Raw genomic sequence first — 19524 nt, forward strand, 5'->3', positions numbered from 1 at the left:
GGTTATCTACATTCCAAGTTCTAGGAAACTTTCTTCCGTCTGGAGTTTCCAGGCGGTAAGTGCCGTCTCGTACTTCTTCAAAGATCCGGTAGGGTCCCTCCCAATTTGGGGTTAATTTGCCTTGTTCATTGGCCCTACCGGTTGCCTCCATTTTGCGAAGCACAAAATCTCCTTCTTTCAAAGGTCTTTTACGAACCCGTTTGTTGTAGGCTCTAGTCATACGCAGACGGTAGATCTCATGACGCAAGGCAGCATTCCCCCTTCGCTCTGGAAGAGCGTCTAATGCCAACCGCATGGCTTCCCAGTTAGCCTCCTCATCATATAACATAATGCGTAGAGTAGGCTCATAATGTTCAATGGGAAGAACTGCTTCAGTGCCGTATGTCATGAGAAATGGGGTCTCACCGGTTGCCCCCTTTTCGGTTGTCCGGATAGCCCAAAGGACATGAGGTAATTCCTCTGCCCATAGTCCACCGGCTCTTTCTACTTTCTTCTTTATCCCGTCTGAGATCAACTTGTTAAAAGCCTCAACTTGACCGTTTGCCTGAGGACGGCCAACGGATGCAAAACAATGGGAAATTCCTTGGTCTCCCAACCAGGTCTTCAGGACAGACGTTTTGAACTGCGGTCCGTTGTCGAAAACCATGGACATTGGAACCCCGAACCGGGTGATGACGTTTCTCCAGATGAAAGAAATCACGTCTTTCGTTTTAATCTCTTTTACCGCCTCTGCCTCAACCCATTTGGTGAAGTAGTCTACTGCTACAAGAATGTAGCGGCGGCCGCCTGATGCAGGCGTATAAGGTCCCAAAATGTCCATGCCCCATTTAGCAAACGGAACCGGACTATGGATTGCCGTGAGTTCTGTTGCCGGTTGATGTATCAACTTAGCGAATTTTTGGCACTTGTCGCATCTCTTTACTAGATCCATGGCATCCGCTTCAAGAGTGGGCCAGAAGTACCCTTGCCGTCTGGTTCTTCTGGCCAGGGACCTGCCGCCAATATGCGAGGCACAAAACCCCGCGTGCAGATCTTCCAACACTTCTCTCCCCCTATCCGGGGTTACACATTTCAAAAACGGCTGCAGGTATCCCTTCCGGAGGAGTTCCCCTTGATGAACAACAAAACTTGAAGCACGCTTCTTGAGCGCTGATGCTTCTGAAGGGTCATCCGGCAAGGTACCATCCGTCAAAAAGGACCGGATGGGATCCATCCAGGTAGCAGTTCTGTCCAAGACTCCAATGGGATAATTCTGAATACTTCGTTTTTTCAATGACTTCCCAAAAGACCGTCCTAGGAGCATCACCGGAGGCTGATGATGCCAACTTTGAGAGGGCATCTGCCTGATTGTTTTCAGACCGGGGCACCTGTCGCAGATGAAATTCATCGAAGGACCCAGCCTCCTCTTTGACCGCCTGCAAATATTTGATCATAGTCGGATGGGTGGCTTCGTAGTCACCAAGGTATTGGCTAACGATCAGCTGTGAATCTGATCAGGCGTCGACCTTTCTTGCACCGGCTGCCTTACACATGCGCAATCCGGCTAGCAGGGCTTCATACTCTGCCTCATTGTTGGAGGCTTGGAACTTAAACCGTAGTGCATATTCAAACTTATCCCCTTCCGGGGAATGACAGATAACACCTGCACCACAGCTGTTCACCGTAGAGCTGTCGTCTACAAATAACTTCCAGACCTGATCAGGGTTTTCTGGGTGCACCGGCCTAGTCATCTCGACAATAAAGTCGGCAAACGCCTGACCTTTCACTGCCCGCCTGGGTTCAAAAGTTATCTCAAGGCCTTGTATTTCAACAGCCCACTTGATCATTCTACCGGATGACTCTATAGCAGTCATCGTACGCTTGAGCGGCTGATCTGTGTATACCACAACCGGATGTGCCAAAAAATAAGGCTTCAACCGCTTGACTGCTACGAATAAGGCCAACCCAAATTTTTCGATCATGGGGTACCGGAGCTCAGCATTTTTAAGGACATGGCTGATGAAGTACACCGGCAGCTGAATGCCGTCTCTCTCAGCGAGGAGAACGGCACTAAGGGCGTGATCAGAGACGGCTAGGTACATGTACAGAACCTCCCGGGGTAGGGGGCTCACTAGCCTTGGCAAAGAATGCAAGTGCTGCTTAAGCCTCTGGAATGCCGCCTCTGCTTCTTCACCCCATTCAAACCTTGACCTCTTCCTGATTGCCTGGAAGAAATAGAGGCACTTGTCACCTGACCGGCTGAGGAACCTCCCCAATGCCGCCAGACAACCGGTCAACTTCTGGACCTCTTTTACAGTGCGGGGAGACTTCATGTCAATTACCGCCTGTATTTTTTCCGGATTAGCTTCGATGCCTCTTTGGTCAATCAAGAATCCGAGAAACTTCCCAGACTCAACACCAAATACGCATTTCTTTGGGTTAAGCATGACCAGGTGCCGCCTGAGTGTGGTGAAGGTTTCTCGCAGGTCTGCTAGGTGATCCGTCTGTAGCTTGGATTTGACTATCATGTCATCGATATACGCCTCTACATTCCTGCCAATCTGGTTGATAAAAACGGTGTTTATCATGCGCTGGAATGTAGCCGGTGCATTCTTCAACCCAAACGGCATCACCGTATAGCAGAATAACCCCTGATCAGTGACAAAAGCCGTCTTCTCCTGATCTTTCTTCCAGAGAGGTATTTGATGGAAGCCGGAATAAGCATCCATAAAGCTCATTAACGCATGGCCGGCTGTTGAGTCGACTAGGCTGTCAATCTTTGGAAGCGGGTAGCTATCTTTTGGGCATGCTTTGTTCAGATCTGTGTAATCCACACACATCCGCCAAGTGCCGTTCGGCTTCTTTACTAGAACGACATTTGCCACCCAATCCGGGTAGTAGCATTGCCTAATGAACCCAGCATCCAACAGCTTTTTGACCTCAGCCGCCGCCGCTTGAGATCTTTCTCCACCATGATCCCTCTTTTTCTGCCTAACCGGCTGCTTTTTGGGATCTACGGCTAGCTTGTGGACAGCAAGATCCGGGCTGACGCCTGGCATCTCTTCCACTTCAAAGGCAAAGATGTCTTTGAATTCCTTCAGCAGCTGGAGCAAGCCTTCTCCCAACCGTTCGAAGGCTACCGTCCCGACCTTGACTGTTCTTTCAGGACGGCTGTCATCTAGGATGACATCAAGGCAGTCACCAGCCGGCTGAGGTCGTTGGTCATTTGACCTTTCCCCGGCTAGTGATTGCTATTTCTCCTTTTTGACGGGTGCCAGTTGGTCCGCCTTTCTTTTCATACCGGCTGCCCTTGGAGCCGGGACTGCTGGGTCGCAGTTATCAATATCTATGGGCTCGCCCTGGCCGACTGCACCCACAGTTGTCTTGACGTCAGAGAGATAGCACTCTCTTGCCGTCTTCTGGTCCCCGCTTAGGGCACCGACTGTACCATCATCCTTCTGAAATTTGACCAACATGAGGGACGGGATGATGACAGCCTTAGATGCGTTGAGGGTAGGACGACCAAATATCATGTTGTAGGCGGACAACTCCTCCACAACTAAAAACTTGACTATCATGTGGCGTCCTTGCCCCTTTTCACCCAGCCGGATCGGAAGATCTATGCTTCCGACCGGATGCACTACTCCACCCCCAAAACCGACTAGTGGGTGAGGAGCCTGGTGCATGTTACCGGATGTGTACTTGAGCTTGGTCAAGCACTGATAACTGATTAGGTCAGACGAGCTCCCGGTGTCTATTAGGATCCGGCCAACCTTCTGGTTGGCAACCTTGCATTCGATGACGATGGGGTCATCATGAGGCCGCCTGACCTTGCCCCGGTCCTTTTCAGAAATAAGGACCTCAGGGAAGATGTCTTTCGACGCCTGGCCCTCATCCACTGAGTTGACCAGCTTCCTGATGTTGTCTTTGGTGCCCCGGATGGTGGGACCCCCTCCGGCAAAACCACCTGCTATGGTGAAGATGGTCTCTTCATCCGTCTCGGAGTTTACTGGGCCGGTTTTTGCCGCCTGCCCTTTCTTGGCCTGGGTATTACCCTTAGCCTTGGGTAGGTAGGATTTTAGGGCCCCCTCATCTGCCAGCCGGTCCAATAGCCGCCTGAGGCTATAGCAGCCATTGGTGTCGTGGCCAACATCCTCGTGGTATTGGCAATACTTGCTCTTGTCCCGTTTATTCACGGGGCTTTTCATTTCAGCCGGTTTGTCGAGAGACATCCGGTCTTTGATTTCCAGGAGGATGGTGGAGCAATCTTTTGTGAACTCGTATTTGGGGACATATGGTTCTGGCTTCCGCCTGATCTTCTGGGCCGGATGTCCTGATCGGTCAGCTGCCCAGACCCCTTTTCTCTTTTCTTCCTTTCTTGCCGGCTGATGCTGTTGCCGGCTCTCTTTTATGTCAGACTTTTTATTATCTGACGGCTGCTTGACAGCACAAAGCTTCGTCGCCTGTATATAGGCTTCAGCTTCAATTAACGCCTCTTGGAGGGTAGCAACCCTCTTCCGGACGAGGTCAAACTTAAAGGTCGACCCATCCTTCAGACCTCGAAAGAAGTATGTATAGGCCACTTCGTCTGATAGTCCTGGAATCTTAATTCTCATCAGATTGAACCGTCTGACGTACGACCGGAGGCCCTCCCGGTCGCCCTGCTGTATTGCCCCTAGGTCGAGGCTAGTCTTTTTGGCAGGAATATTCATTGAGAAATTTGACGTAAACAAGTACGCCAAAGTTCGAAAGCTGTTGATGCAACCGGCTGGTAGGTTACCAAACCACCGCTGGGCTATGCCCTTGAGGGTAGCCGGGAAGCATCGACACCAGACGGCATCATCTAACCCTTGGAGGTACATGAGGTTAGAGTAGGCCATTAGATGGTCTTCTGGGTTGGTGGTGCTGTCATAGGCCCCCACCAAAACATTCTTGATCTTAGGCGGCTGTGCCGCCTGGGTTATCACTGGTGAGAACGCCGTTGGCTGTTCCCCCAAATTTAGCAGGCGCAGCTGCCAGTCCGTGGGTTGGAACGGCTGCTGCGCTTGCCCACCGAAAAGACCCAGTGACATAAAAGGGGATCCACCCAACCCATTCGGTGTGCCGAATAGGCCAGGCTGGATCACTTTGGGTCCAGACCGGGCAGAAGCTTCGCCCGTCTGGCTCCCAAGGTTCGTTCCCGTACGCCTGTGTGAGACGTCATGGAAACTGTCCGGGAAGGTCGACGTTGAGGCCGAAGCAGACGCCTAACCTCGCTTCTCTTGGAGAAATGTGCGGGCGTTTGAGAATGTTTTCTTGGAGCCATCCGGCTGTACATGCCGGATGGCCTTTCGCAGCTCCCCTTAAGGAAAACGGAGTTTGCTTGGATCAAACCTTAAGCCCTCCCCCTCCTTTGGCTTGGGATGAGGGGTAGGAACTCGTTCTTTGACCGCCTTCTTTCCAGAAGGCTTCTTGGCCGGCTGACCCTTCTTTGGAGTAGCTGACCGGATGAGGCTCTTGATCTCACCCTTGAAACTATTCATGAAAGACATGAGTTCGTTTCTTGTAACGGGGGCTGAGCCCTCCACCGTTTGGGCAATTCCAGCCGGTTGACCGGCTGGGTTGCTGAGAGCAACTTGGCTGATTTCCCGTTCTCTTCTATCTTTAGCACGAGGGTGCTTCGTTCTGAAGGACCCATCCGGGGCCACATATGTTTCAATTTCGTCGCCACTTTCATGGTCCGTCTGGACCTCAGGCTCGACCACAGGCTGTTTGCCTTGATTCGGTGACACAGTATCAGAAGTCATCTTAGAAGTACTCTCCCCACAGACGGCGCCAAATGTTTCGGGGTTTTTTGATGTGTCCTGCGGGAGAGTTACAATTCCAAGAATGCCCTTCGACGCCTGTGCCTGCAAAATCACGAAGACTCCTGGGGGTAGGAGCTCCGCCTCCGACGATCAAGTTAGTAAAGATATGGGAGGTAGAATGCACGTAATGTAGAAGTTACTTCTCGCGTAATGGGAGAATTCTGCAATTAATATTGCTCGGGGTAAGTGTTTTTCTTTTTGAGGAGTATTCAATGTGAACCACAAATGTTCCAACCCCCATTAATGAGGGTCCTTCCACTATTTATAGTGGGGAAGGGATGGTTCCCCTTTTAGGGTTTAGAGGACACGTGTCAGCAGAGGATTGGAGCCCTGCTGACCAACGGCTGGATGCCACGTGTCACTAGGCCATTGGGCCACGTGTTTAGGGTATTTTTACCCCAAACACATATGTACCTTAAAATGCACCACAATCAATGATACGTGACTCTTTAAATACCAAATATCAATTGTTATAGGCTTATTATTACTAGTGAGTTAGGAACGAAGGGAGTATTAACTACATATTGGCTGATACTTCATATATTACGGTCGGAATTTAAGGAGTTAGAGATTATTGTACTTTATGTATAAAGTACTACCTTCGTTTCTTATTTATGCAACATTGAAGTATTATTTGTGAAAAAAGTAAAATATTTCTGTAAAATATTTCTTTGTTGCACATAATACAAAACAGAGGTAGTACTCGTATATAAGTAGAAGGTGGTAGACTCACAGTTCCACCAAATTCAGTAGTGATCCAGTGAGGGCGAGGTTGAACACCATAAAGAGAGGTGCAGTAGGATTCTCGGTCATTGTAGCTGTAGTTGGAAGCGGGGAATATGCTCTCTTTGTTGTTTCCGTCTGTTGGCAGTATCATCTCTGTACATGCCTGAATGTAACATTGATATAGATTAGAGTGACCAACAGGAAGATTCTACTTCCTTCGTCTCTTTTATTTGAAACACTTTAGCTTATGTACTATTCACATAAGTTACTTTGCCTAATTATGAGTCTATGATAATTAATATTTAAGAAAAAATGTAGTCATATGAAATCTTGATTTAACTTTTTTTTTAAAATTTTACTTAGTACAGAGTAATTAAGATATTTGTAATTTTATTTTTTTAATTTACAAGCATAAAATGAGAAGTTGTTGTAGTTATTTAAACAAAAGAGTAAGTATATGCAACATTTTGTAAAATATTGTCCACTTTATAAATGATAGATAGACTTGACAAAACCAACAAAAATCGCCATGAAATAACTTGATCCAACACTGAATTTTTCCAATAATGGATGACCCAAACTAAATTAAATTGATCCGACCAAAATAAAACAAAGGGAACATTTTTTTTTTTTTTGCTTCACTATTTTTGGATTGTGTGGCATCTTAACCTCTTAGGTGAAAATTTTACCCTACACCCTAGTGTAGGGTGTGTTCCCTACACCCCCCCTATGCTACGTCGTTTTGTAGCTGGTATTGAGTTCTCATGTGCAGCTTCTTTCCTTTTGCGATTCTTTCCTTTTTTTTTTTTTTTTCCTTTTTTTCTTTTTTTCTTTTCTTCCTCTTTTTTCCTTTTTCCTTTGATTCTTATTATTCAATTTATGTATATATATGATTTTAAACCCTATTTTTTCTCTCTCTTCAATTGATCAACCAACCTCCATTTTTGATCTACATTTTTCTCTCGCTAATTCATCTTCTTCATTTGATTTTTTGAACGAATTCGTTAATTGTTACCGATCATCAATGGCGAATTCTGCATCTGGAGATTGCGTTGATTTTGATCGCGATTGCGAGCGTGTGTTTCCTTCTGGACTTCGTTTCGTTGATTCGTTTGTGCAACAATGTGAGTAATTGTGATCATAATTTTTCAATTTTTAATTATCCCTAATTTGTTCTGTTATAATGCTCTGTTAATTTGAACTTAATTGATGTATTATTATTCACTTTCGATTTTTGAATTTACTACTTTGATTACATTATGATGAACGTTTTTGGATTGTTGTACTTTGTATGAACATTTTGTTGCTTCATTTGTTGTTTCATTTGTTGTTTTCTCTGTGTTTTAGAATTGTGTGTTTTTGTCGTATATTTTGTAGATTATACTTTCAATTAATCGTTTATGTTTTCTTATTCATTGTTACTAATGTGTTTATGTTCAGTCTTAAAGTCATTTTTGATCATTTATTTTTACATTTTTATATCGATATTATGTGTAGTGGTAAATAATGAAAATATTGTTCAAAATATTATGTGCTGAAATTCTTTTTGCAATTGATCATGTGCTGTTTTGATATTGAACATTTTACTTATTTGTTATTGTTCATTCATGAAACTCTTTATGATCATTTATAATTGTATATTGTGCAGTGGAAAAAAATGATGATATTATGTATTTAGAAGCAGAACAGTCTGAATTAAAGGATAAAGAATTTAAATCTGAAGATGAAGCTTTCGAAGCGTATAATGAATATGCTTTTAGGAAAGGTTTTGGAATTCGAATTGGGAAGAGTAAGAGAAGAAGAGATGATTCTTTTTTGATGAAAAGATTTGTTTGTTGTAATGAGGGATTCAAAGATAATAAGTGTAAGAATAAAAGGATTTATGAGAAGTTGGATCATCGAACTGGTTGTTTAGCTTTTGTGCAGTTTCATATTGATCATTTAGGGGTCTATACATGTACAAGACATGAAATGGTTCATAATCATGCTATGATTCCTCCTGAAAAAAGGCATTTGATAAGGTCTCAAAGAGATGTGAATAAAGAGCAGCTTCTTTTCATTTCAACAATGAAATTGAGTGGAGTCAAAGTTACTGATTCTTTGAGGGTTCTAAAGAAGGAGGTTGGGGGATCTCCTAATCTTTGTTTTACTGCTTCTGATGCTTATAATGCATTGTCATCTGAAAAAGCTGCCCAAATTGAAGGATGTGATGGTAACCAATTGATTAAATATTTTGCCAAGAGACATGTGGATGAGACAGATTTTTATTATGATTTTGAACAAGATGATAGTGGTGCTTTAGTTAGTTTTTTTTGGCGTGATGGTAGGATGATGAGAGATTATCATTACTTTGGAGATTTGTTGGTTTTTGATACAACTTATAGAACTAATAAATATGGAATGATATGTGCTCCATTTGTTGGGATAAACCATCATGGTAACAATGTCATGTTTGGTATGGGTTTTATTCTTAATGAGCGCACCGAGTCTTTTGATTGGTTGTTTGATACATTTTTGCACTCAATGGGGAGGAAAAGTCCCATTACAATTATGACTGATCAAGCACAAGCGATTGCAGCGGGTATAAGAAACATTTTTCCTTCAACTGTTCATCATCGTTTATGTGTATGGCATCTTGAACAAAATTCTAAGAAACACATTGGAGCATTGAGAGCTTTGGAAGGCTTTACAGATTTGTTTGGATATCTTTTGAAGTATTGTGAAACTCCTGCTGAATTTGAATATTTCTGGAAAAGGTAAATTATTGTTTTTTATATTTATTTTTTATTTTTATTATGTGATATATTTGATTATTATGTGATATATATATGAACATTTAGTGTTTTACATATGATCATACAATTTACTTTGTTATGTATGTTATCATAATATTATTAGTGTCCATATTGTTTATGATCATTATTCTTTACACAAATGTACATATTTTAATTTATATTTTGTTCATTTTTAAATTAATATATGATCATTTCTGTTATACAGGATGTGTGATAAATACAAATGTGAAAATGATGATTGGTTATGTGATTTGTATAAAATAAAGGAAATGTGGTGTCCTGCTTATTCTAAGAAGTATTGGTCTGGTGGTATATTGTCTTCTCAACGTAGTGAAACTACTAATAAGTCAGTTTCACAACGTCTTAATAAGACTCAAGGTTTATGTGATTTTTATCATGTTTTTCTTGATGTCATTTCTGAGTGGAGAAGTAAGGAAGGTGCAAGAGATTACAATACTCTGAGGGGTAATAGGCACCTAGCTTTTGCTAATATTGGTATATTAGTTCATGCAAGATCATTGTACACTATTCAAGCTTATGTTCTTTTTGAAGAGGAGTTCATTAGGGGGACAGCTTATGATCATGTTGATAATGGTTTGCGTTTTCCAGAATATTCATATCTTCTTTGGAGGCCTGGGAAGGATATAATTAAGCATGAAGTTGTTTTTAATAAGGAAACACATGCAATTTGTTGCACATGCATGTACTTTAGTGAGACTGGTTTACTTTGTTCTCATTCTCTTCGAGTATATCATTTGCATTGTGTGCGTAATATTCCACAAGAGTATATAATGAAACGATGGACAAAGGCTGCCATGTGTAGTCATGGTATTGAAGAACCTACTTTGAGGACAAATGTTGTGGCTACTAGTGTTTGGAGGTCACAAACAATCAGAAAGTTTGTTAAGTTGATAACAAGTTGTCAGAATTCTTTGAATGCAAGGGCAGAGGTTGAGTGTTATTTCAATCTGTTAAAAGAAAAGGTTGAGAGTGTATCAGGTGTAATTGACTTTAGTGAACCTGTTAAAGAGGTTGAAATTGTTGATCTTGAGATCAAGAATCCTCCAAAAGCTAGGCCTAAAGGTGAGAGGAATGTAAGGCCTAAGAGTACCTTGGAGAAGCAGTGTAACAAGGCAAAGGGTAATTTCAAGAGGAAAAAGTCTCTGTACACTCCTTACAAAAGGGGTATAGGGCAAGCAGTTGTACAGGTATATGATCATTTCATATTTTCAAATTGATCATTTCAGTTTTCGTAAATGATCATTTATGTTTTTTTTTTTAAATAGGAACTTGATGAGAACGGTTGTGCTGTTACTTATGCTAATTCTATTAGTGATCCCATTGAATTGATTGTTTTGAGCAATAAACGGGCTCAGGTAAATTCAAATGTGCCAAAAAAAACATTTTATTTATATTTTATTAATATTGATTTTTATAATTTAAAAATATAGGTCGGCTTAAAATCAGCTGTTGTAGAAGAAATTCCTTCTAGTTCTAAGGAATCAAATCATAGTATTTCCAATGATTTTGATCAGGTATATGAACATTTATGATCTATATTATAATTTTTTTTTATTTAATTTTTTATTTTTTATATTTTTTTTTGGTTTTTTTGTAGGCTACTGGTGAAAGCTCTCTTTCATCTATCATATCTATTGATGTTGATATTTCATCTATTGCTAAGGTTTTTTTTTTTCCATATTTGTTTGTATAAGTGTTTGTAACTGATCATATACTGGTTTATTAATGATCAATTTAATTTTTTTAAAGGCGAAGGATTTAAATCTTGAAGGTGTTTCTGCTGTTCAACCTTGTTCTAATTTTGGTGCAAATGAAGGTGCTTCTGGTGTTAAAACTTACTCTCAAATTAATCCAAGAGTTCCAATTCATACTAGTGCGTCAACAAAATCTCCTGTTGTTATTCAACCTACTGTTCCCAGGAATGTTCAAAATCAAACTCAGAATTGTTCAAACACCAATCCAGAAATGATCATATCCAACTCCAGGAATGTTCAATCAACAAATGTTCAAGTTATTTCTCCTACGGTTCAAATAAATGATCAAGGATTTCCTGTTCAGAATGTTCAAGTTACTCCTCCCACAGTTCAAAGAAATGATCAAGGTGCTCGTGTTCCAATTCTTCAATCAAGAAATGTTCAATTAGGTTCTAAAAAGATTTCTTCTAAATATGATAGGTTGTTAGCCTTTTTTGATACAAGTGTAGCTAAACGTTTGGCTAATAAAGATAAATAATTAGTATTCCAGAACTTTATAAACATTAGACTTTTTTGTAATGTTGATTTAATTACTATTTTGTAATTTTGAATTTTCGATCTATTATATAAAAAACTTTCATTCAAAGATTAAAATGAAATATCAATTACAATAATATTAAAATAAAATCCATAAGTCTACTTCTAAAAAAAAAAAATAGTCATATATAAGAAATGAACATATACATAGTTGTAAATGAACATTTGAAACTACAAAGTTGCAAATTTTCTAGCTTTCCTTCTATTTGCTCTTGATTCAGTGTTTTCTTCAAATAACATCAGTTCTGCTGTGTATTGGAGCCTTAGATTTCTAATTTGTTCCACCTGTTGAACAAAATGAATTGTCAAATTTTAATTAAACAATCTTTACTGTTTCATAAATGAATATTATATCTTAAATAATTGATCATTTATAACTCTTACATTGTTTGGTTTTAAATCACAAATCCAGCTCTCATTAGGATCAGCAGTGAAGGTTTCCATATGCTTCATAATGTAAACTCCACAGTTTGTATAGTCATTGTTGCTACGCCATTTCATCTTTTCCAAAACAACTGTGTAGTCTTCAATTCTTTTTGCATCTTGATATCCAAGGTGTTTCATGTACTCTGCCAATCCTTTTAACTGATAGAAAAAAGAGTAAAAATTGTTTAGAAGTTTGTATTGTGATGAAGACATGAACAATTAATAAAATATAATTGATCATGTAGTCAACTATAAATGAACATATTATCTCACCATCATTTTTGGTTGTTCTTCATATTTTGCTTGGACTGATACCTTTTTTGGTAGTTTTCTATTGTCAATTATATGAATTTTGTCTTCTATATGATTGACGCACAACAGAAAAAAATGTTGAGAAGTTGATACTGGGAAGAAGACCTGAACAAATTATATAATGTTATTGGACAATATATTGAAGGTAATTGAACATTTGTATTAAACAAGAATTAATACCTGTTTATATCCAACAATGCTGTCAATTTTATTCAACTTCAGTTCATTGTCAATTCTTTCTATGAAGGCATTAATTCTTGTCTTCATTGATGATCCTTCTTGACAAACTCTATTTGTGCACATAATGTGCTGTTGAAATACAAACAAACATATAGAAGTTAAATGAATTTTTAGCAATTATTTATCATAGGAAAATAGAATCAATAATATAAAAAAAGAAGAAAGACTAACATGAAGCACTGTTGAGAAATAAATCTTGTTTCTCGGCTTTTTATGATTAAGAAACCTTGCCCATCCATCTATGACACAATTTGTCACTTCAACATCATCTCCAAGAGTTTTCATTTCATTTCTATTGATGAGATTCAAGCCATCATAGTATAAGAGTGCACTGCATTATGAACATTTAATAATATGAATGTGAACATATTTTTATAAAAGATATTAAACCTTAAGTTTAATTAGTGTAAGTAATTACCTTTCATCTTTTCCACCAAGAGCAAAGTCTACTGCAATTTGGTTCATGGCTTTCTCATCTTTAAACAGATCCTTGTACTTGACCAAGTAAGGAGATCGGAAAGCAGGAGGAAGTGTTTTCTTTTCGCGTTTTGGTCTTGTTGTTCAATATAAAATATTGTTAAATTAAGAAAATTATGAGGAACATAAATGAACATTTGAGTGTATATAAATAAATTTGAAATTATACCTTTCAACCTTTTCCTTTTCAGTTTTTTTCTTCTTTTCTGCAATTGACTTTTTCTTATCATCATTCCTGGTCATATTACATAACACAAATGTACATTTAGGTATATGAAAATGTTCATTATTATTTTTGAACATTTACTTAATATAAATAATGTACCTTTTTGTGACTTTTGAGGATGAAGCAACAATCTTCTTGTTTTCACTGAAAAGTGAAACAATGTCAGTACATATTAATAAAATAAAAGCTTCTTATGTAACACCCTGAATCATTTTCAATTCATAAAATGAAAGATATTGATTTAACATAAACCTATTGATTTAACATAAACCACACATTCATATTACATATTCAACAAAATAATGTTCACACATACAATAGTTTGAGAAACACCAGTTTCAAGTTACAACACGATAGTAACATAAGTTAAATTGTTCCATCTAGATATTTTATCCTACACCATTACATAACCCTAATAGTAAGACATGTCTTCAGGATTTTACCCCTCCACTTTTTCATCATTTTTTGTTTTTTCAAAAACATCTTCCTTGTTTTGTTTTCCACCTCCAACTGTGTTTTTTGGATCATCACTTTTTTCACCACCATCTGACCTAGGGTCAGCATCAACCACTGAACCAGATCCTGCATCTAAGAAAAAATTTAATTAGATATAATATAATTTCTTTGTAAATGAACATTTGAGTATTTATAATTGAACATTATACCTGTTCTAGGCAATCCTTCATTATCTGACCTAGTGTCAGCATCAAGTTTTGAACCAGTTGCTGCGTCTAACAAAATAATACAATTAATAATGAATATTTCTTGTTTGTAAATGAACATTTTACACTTTTTAATTGAACATTATACCAGTTCTAGAAAATTCTTCAATTCTTTGTTCTGAAGCTGCTGAAGTTTTACCCACATCCTTTTCTCCAGCTGTATTATAAATCATCATTTTGGAGATACACTAAGTTAATAGTATTTACACATAATAATTAGAAATGAACATTTCTACTTAAGTTTATGTACATTATTATTAAATATATGAACATATTACCATTTGTTGAAATTATTGGTTGTTCAATTATATCACCAAGTGTTGAAAAGGTGGGCCCTGTTTCTGTTTAGGACAATTTAGACCACAAATTTAGAATTTTTCATATAAAAATTAGGATATATAGTCTCTTTTAGTTAGAATTTACCAATGGCTGGAGAAGGTGGAGTCAACCCCAAGCTGAAAGCTTTTCTGATGTCATATTCTTGTTCTTTTTCCTTTCCCTTTTTGGTTAATTTCTTCCCAGTCATTTGCTTCTCAGTTGTTTGCTTTTCAGACCCTTGCATCAGATTCTTCTCAGCTTGTGCAAGTGCATTTAGGAAATCCTCACTGCCAAAGAATTCTTCATCTTGGCTTAGAATTGATGGTTCCCTAGCTACCACCTTTCCTAAAACTTCATCAACTTTTTTCACCAAGTCATTTCCAGGGAAGATATCCTTTGCCTTCACCAATTTTGAAGAAAGCTTTGACAGGTTTGAACAAGTTGTTTTTACCAGGGAAACAAAATCATCCATAAAAACCTATATGAATGAATATTAAAAATTATGCAGTTGAACATTTCAGATTATACAAATGAACATTTATGTTAACAAAAGTGATCATTTTATAACCTTAGGACTTTCTTCAACTTCTGCAGCAATCCTTGGTAGAATTTTCCCTCTCCCAAATCCCAATTCTAATTCAATCTTCAACCTCTCAAGAACCATGTCTCTATTCCATGCAGATATGATAGGAATTGTTCTTGGAGGCCTTTTGTCTAACCTCTGAACTCTATCAAAATAGAACAACTACAAGAAAAAAGAAAACATGGAACAGAACATAAACAATAAAAAAAAGTGCATTTATTTAAATTTAAATGAACATCTTGTATCTAAGAATATACCATCAGAAATTGAAGAGGGCCTTTGTAGAACCCCTTGCCTTGCTGCTTTCTCCAATCAACATGACATTTGATAAGTGAGTCATATACAAACTGACACCAGTTCAAATTTTTTATGTTTTCTTTGTCCATCATAGAATAAAGAAATTTGAAATGGCATTGATTGTTTGATACACATTTCATCAAGCAGTTCACAGCCACTGCTAAAAAGTTAGTAATGAAATGTTCACTTGGTGGTCTGTTGTTGGTGAATTTATCATTTATGTATCCATTCACAATCTGCAAACAAAATGAACAAAACATTTATACTTTTGATCATTTAATGTATTTAAAATGAACATTTAAAACTGATCATACCTGACTCACTGATGGAGTTTTTCCTGACCATGATTTTCTCCATTTCTTCAGAAATTCTGCATACTCCTCACTAATTTTATCAGACTTTGGCTCAACAATTGGAATTTCTCCTGTAGGCAAGCCATAAACTACCCTAACATCCTCTACCTCAATTTCTATTTTTTCATTCTTTGGTAGTTCAAAATACTGGCTATTTTCTTCAAAACTTCCCAATAACCAGTTACAGAACTTTTGATCAAGTTGAGGTAAACTAATGTCAAGAAGTGATCCTAACCCTATATCAATAATTTGTTGTTTTTGGGTAGGTGTCATCTTTTTTATCCATGCAATGAACTTCACATGTCCTCCTCTCTTTGAAGATTTCTCTTCCTCAAATTCATCTTCCTGAATTTCCTCAACTTCATCAGTTTCTATTGCTTGAACCATTTCAGTTTTCATTTTCTTTTTTCTCCTACCTTCAATCTTTCCTTCATCATACAGTACCATCTTTTGCTCCTCCTTTTCAACCTTTGCCTTCACTGAATTCCCTTTCTTTGCCTGTTTCTTCCTTGGCTTTACTTCTTCCTCTTCCTCCTCTTCCTCCACCTCATAATCATCCTCACTGACAGGCTCTTCTTCTGCTCTATAAACTGACTCTTCACTATCATCATCACTGTCAGGATCTTGAGAGGGTTCATCTGATGGTACTTCTTGTATTTTTTTTCTCTTTCCAGCATTTCTCTTGGCAGGACTGACATCTGAAAATTAAATATATAATTTTGTTTAAGTATTGAAAATGTACAGTAAGCAAATGATAAAATGAACAAAATTGTTTTCTCAAATGATCATTCTATATATAGAAATTGAACATTTATAATATATCATTATATACCTGCTTTTCTTTTGCCAGCAACCTTAGAAGTTTTCTTCACTTCTAGAGTTTTCTTTTTCCCACCTATATATTGAAATTGAACATTAATGATATACCATCATAAATGATCATTCTATACATTAAGATTGAACATTTACCCTTTTTGCCTTGGTCTGGAGGATATTCAGCAGGAGCACCTGCCATTTTTTTTATTGGAGTAGGTGCTGGAGGTGGTGCATCAGCTTCCTTTTGAATAGGAAAATTCCTTGTAGACATTCTTCTCTTCTGTCCTATTTTTGCGGTTTCTTTAGCAGGCTCAACATCCTTCTTCAGGCTTCCCTTTTTAGATTCATCTAACAGAACATCTATTGTTTTTAAAAAAATTTATGTTAGTATATTTGAAAGTGTAATATTTATTGTGTAACAGAAAAGTATTATGATTACCTTGGCTCCTTGTAATTCTACCACTTGGCACAACAACAAGGCTTTTGTTTTTGTTTTTCCTTGCAACCATTTTGTATCTTGTTTTCATTTTGGTTGACTGATCACTTTTTTGTGATGATGGAGCTGTCTCCTCACTAAGTTTTGTGGAAACTTTATCATCATCTTGATCTAGAAGATAAGTTTCATCCTCAATTTGAACAAAATCAGGTGCAATTTGTGCTGCATATGAAATGATCAAATATAAAAGATTAAATAAACATTATTAAATTGGATGACAAAAGTTTACTATATACAATATAAATGAACATTTCAGGTAATGAATATGTACATTTTCCACTATTTACCTTTCGGATCTGTTGTCTTTGTAGACTCATCTTCCACTGTTTTCTCTTTAGGGATTTTCTCCTTTTCAGGCTCTTTTTTTCCCTCTTGTCCTTCTATGAAAATTTAATTAGTTAATATTTATATATTTTTTTAATCTTATTGAACATTCAATATTATGTAGATCCAATATGAACATTTTATGTAATAAAAATGTACATTTATAAATTTTTACCTTCTACATTTGTTGTCTTTGGAAAGACATCTTCCACAGTTTTGTCTTTAGGGCTTTTCTCTTTTTCAGTCCCTTTTTTTCCTTCTTGTACTTCTATTAAAATTTATTTAGTTAAAATTTAATTTTTTTAATCTTATTGAATATTTAATATTATGCTTTTCCAATATGAACATTTTTTGTAATAAAAATGTACATTTTAAAATTTTTACCTTTTTCCACAGTTTTCTCTTCTATTGGCCCTTTTTCTTTCTTTTTTGCTTCACCTTCAAAAGTAATAGTATTGTTAAAATTGATATTTATGACTATTAAACAAAAATATTCAATAAATATGATCATTTACCTTTCCTGATTTCCTTGCTTGCCTTTTCCATTCTTTTGAGATTTCTCATAATTCTGATTGTCGATTCTTTGTACTTTCTGTAAATGTATGATATTAACTTTGAAATATATTCATTAATTGATTAAATTAATTCAATTATTTAAATTTAAACATACTTTGGGTTTCTCTCTATGTCTAAATGTATTTCTTGCATCTTGTCCTTTAATGTTGTTATTCTTGAATCATCTTTGGGTTTTCTGATATTTCATTAAAAATATGTTTGAATTTACAATTTTGATTAGTAAATAAAAAAATGAACATATAACTTATATTACTATTGGCCATGAGCAAACTTTTTTGTACTGATTTTCAAATGAACATATAGTCTATCTAAATTGAACATTTAAGTTTTCTTACTTTTGGCCAAGACTATTCTTTACTGGATTGCTTTGCACTTTTGGTTGAACTTCTTCTTGCTTGCTGAAATCAATATTAAGAAATACTTTAAATAAAAAATGCACATAAATTGTACATAAAATATACTGTTATAAAAATGAACATTTGTTTATATAAAATTGATCATTAGTATACCTTTCATCCCTGCTCTCTTTGTCAGTTGTGTTATGTGTAGCAGACACACTCTTAGTTGTTGCATTAGTAGCAGGAATGTTCTCACTTTGTTCACTTAAAAAAAACAGAATTATTTTATATAATATGATATTAAAGTATGAACTAATTTATACAATGAAGAAGATAATTAGTTATTTTGTATAAAGCTTTTATACCTTATTGTTTGATTTGTCTCTGGTGGTCTTGATTTTGACATAACAAATTTCACTCGAACCTTTTTTTTTTCACTAAAATTTTAAGAATTACCTAATAAGTTTGGTATATATATACAATGTACAATAATTGAATGTAAAAACAATTATTTTATACATATAAACTTACTTGTTTAAAGTGTATCTTTCATAACTATTACCATATTCATTTTGTTGTATAACCTTCTTTAGAGTTAATGGTTCAGATTTCCCATCTCTAAATTGAAGCAAGTGTATCACTCTAAATGGCACATCACTACATTATAAATTAATTACATGACATTAGTTTGAATGCATATCACTGAAATGATTATTATCATATTTATATATGTGCATGATGATTTAATGAAATGTATATTTGTTATTTAAATCTCAATGACTACTCAAATGAACAAATATACATATATGATCATAATTATATCTATAAATGAACATTATGAGTATCAAATATGATCATATACAATGATGTTTCAATGAAATGTACTTTTGTTTTTAAATCTCAATAAATACTCATATGAACAAATATAAATATATGATCATAACTATATCTATAAATGAACATTATGAGTATCAAATATGATCATATACAAATAACATATTAAACAAAGATAAAACCAATTTTATCAAATACAACTAGCATATTAGACATGAACATAATATATTCTGTAAATGACTAATTACCTTGGTAGTGGAGACATTGTTAAATCCGTACCAATTGACTTGTCAATATCTTTTAAAAGTTCCGGATCTACAATTGGATCATTTTGGCGGTTTTTTTTCAATTTGTCTACTCTTGACTGAAGAGGTACATCATCATCATCGTCTCTGTTTTATTTAATAAATTGTTAATGTTTTAGTTATTTTCAGTAAAATCTTAGAACAATTACTACAATCGCAAAAAATTTTAACAAAAATTAGGTTTTACAAAAGTTAGGGTTCATACATTTCTTCAGAAATTTTC

The 19524-nt window shown here is 36.6% G+C and overlaps 3 protein-coding genes across 6 annotated transcripts in view; 1 reads left to right on the forward strand and 2 right to left on the reverse strand.

The window, feature by feature from the left end:
• LOC110695687 (lysosomal Pro-X carboxypeptidase-like) overlaps window positions 1-19524 on the reverse strand; it is a 98056-nt gene that overhangs the window by 69096 nt on the left and 9436 nt on the right. Inside the window, exon 7 of the mRNA XM_021872921.1 lies at window positions 6559-6714. Coding sequence (XP_021728613.1) covers window positions 6559-6714 — 156 coding nt within the window. The remainder of the gene's footprint in view (window positions 1-6558; window positions 6715-19524) is intronic.
• Window positions 7233-11622, forward strand: LOC110695685 (protein FAR1-RELATED SEQUENCE 7-like). Of its 4 annotated transcripts, XM_021872916.1 has the most exons (7): window positions 7233-7675; window positions 8200-9307; window positions 9552-10554; window positions 10633-10722; window positions 10798-10881; window positions 10965-11030; window positions 11117-11622. In XM_021872916.1, exons 1-7 carry the CDS (start codon window positions 7441-7443, stop codon window positions 11597-11599), a joined length of 3069 nt encoding a protein of 1022 aa, XP_021728608.1. In that variant the 5' UTR covers window positions 7233-7440; the 3' UTR covers window positions 11600-11622. The 4 variants fall into 4 exon arrangements, with proteins under 4 accessions (XP_021728608.1, XP_021728609.1, XP_021728610.1 ...); XM_021872917.1 differs by lacking the exon at window positions 10965-11030; XM_021872918.1 differs by lacking the exon at window positions 10633-10722.
• Window positions 11751-13421, reverse strand: LOC110695691. The gene is made up of 6 exons (XM_021872924.1): window positions 13055-13421; window positions 12808-12967; window positions 12577-12705; window positions 12358-12501; window positions 12043-12243; window positions 11751-11943 (listed from the first exon to the last, which is right to left on the reverse strand). The coding sequence occupies exons 1-6, from the start codon at window positions 13099-13101 to the stop codon at window positions 11830-11832; spliced, it is 795 nt and encodes a 264-aa protein (XP_021728616.1). The 5' UTR covers window positions 13102-13421; the 3' UTR covers window positions 11751-11829.

This window comes from Chenopodium quinoa, unplaced genomic scaffold (genome assembly GCF_001683475.1).
Source record: "Chenopodium quinoa cultivar QQ74 unplaced genomic scaffold, ASM168347v1, whole genome shotgun sequence".
Classification (NCBI taxonomy): domain Eukaryota; kingdom Viridiplantae; phylum Streptophyta; class Magnoliopsida; order Caryophyllales; family Amaranthaceae; genus Chenopodium; species Chenopodium quinoa.

Bases quoted from the DNA above. Each gene is read 5' to 3' on its own strand.
- LOC110695685 (XM_021872916.1), top strand. From the start codon at position 7,441: ATGATTTTAAACCCTATTTTTTCTCTCTCTTCAATTGATCAACCAACC. The intron at 9,308-9,551 runs GTAAATTATTGT...TCTGTTATACAG, and splicing joins TTTGAATATTTCTGGAAAAG to GATGTGTGATAAATACAAAT. The intron at 11,031-11,116 runs GTTTTTTTTTTT...ATTTTTTTAAAG, and splicing joins ATATTTCATCTATTGCTAAG to GCGAAGGATTTAAATCTTGA.
- LOC110695691 (XM_021872924.1), bottom strand. From the start codon at position 13,101: ATGAACCAAATTGCAGTAGACTTTGCTCTTGGTGGAAAAGATGAAAG. The intron at 12,706-12,807 runs GTTAGTCTTTCT...GTATTTCAACAG, and splicing joins ATTTCTCAACAGTGCTTCAT to CACATTATGTGCACAAATAG. The intron at 11,944-12,042 runs GTAAGAGTTATA...TTTGTTCAACAG, and splicing joins GTGATTTAAAACCAAACAAT to GTGGAACAAATTAGAAATCT.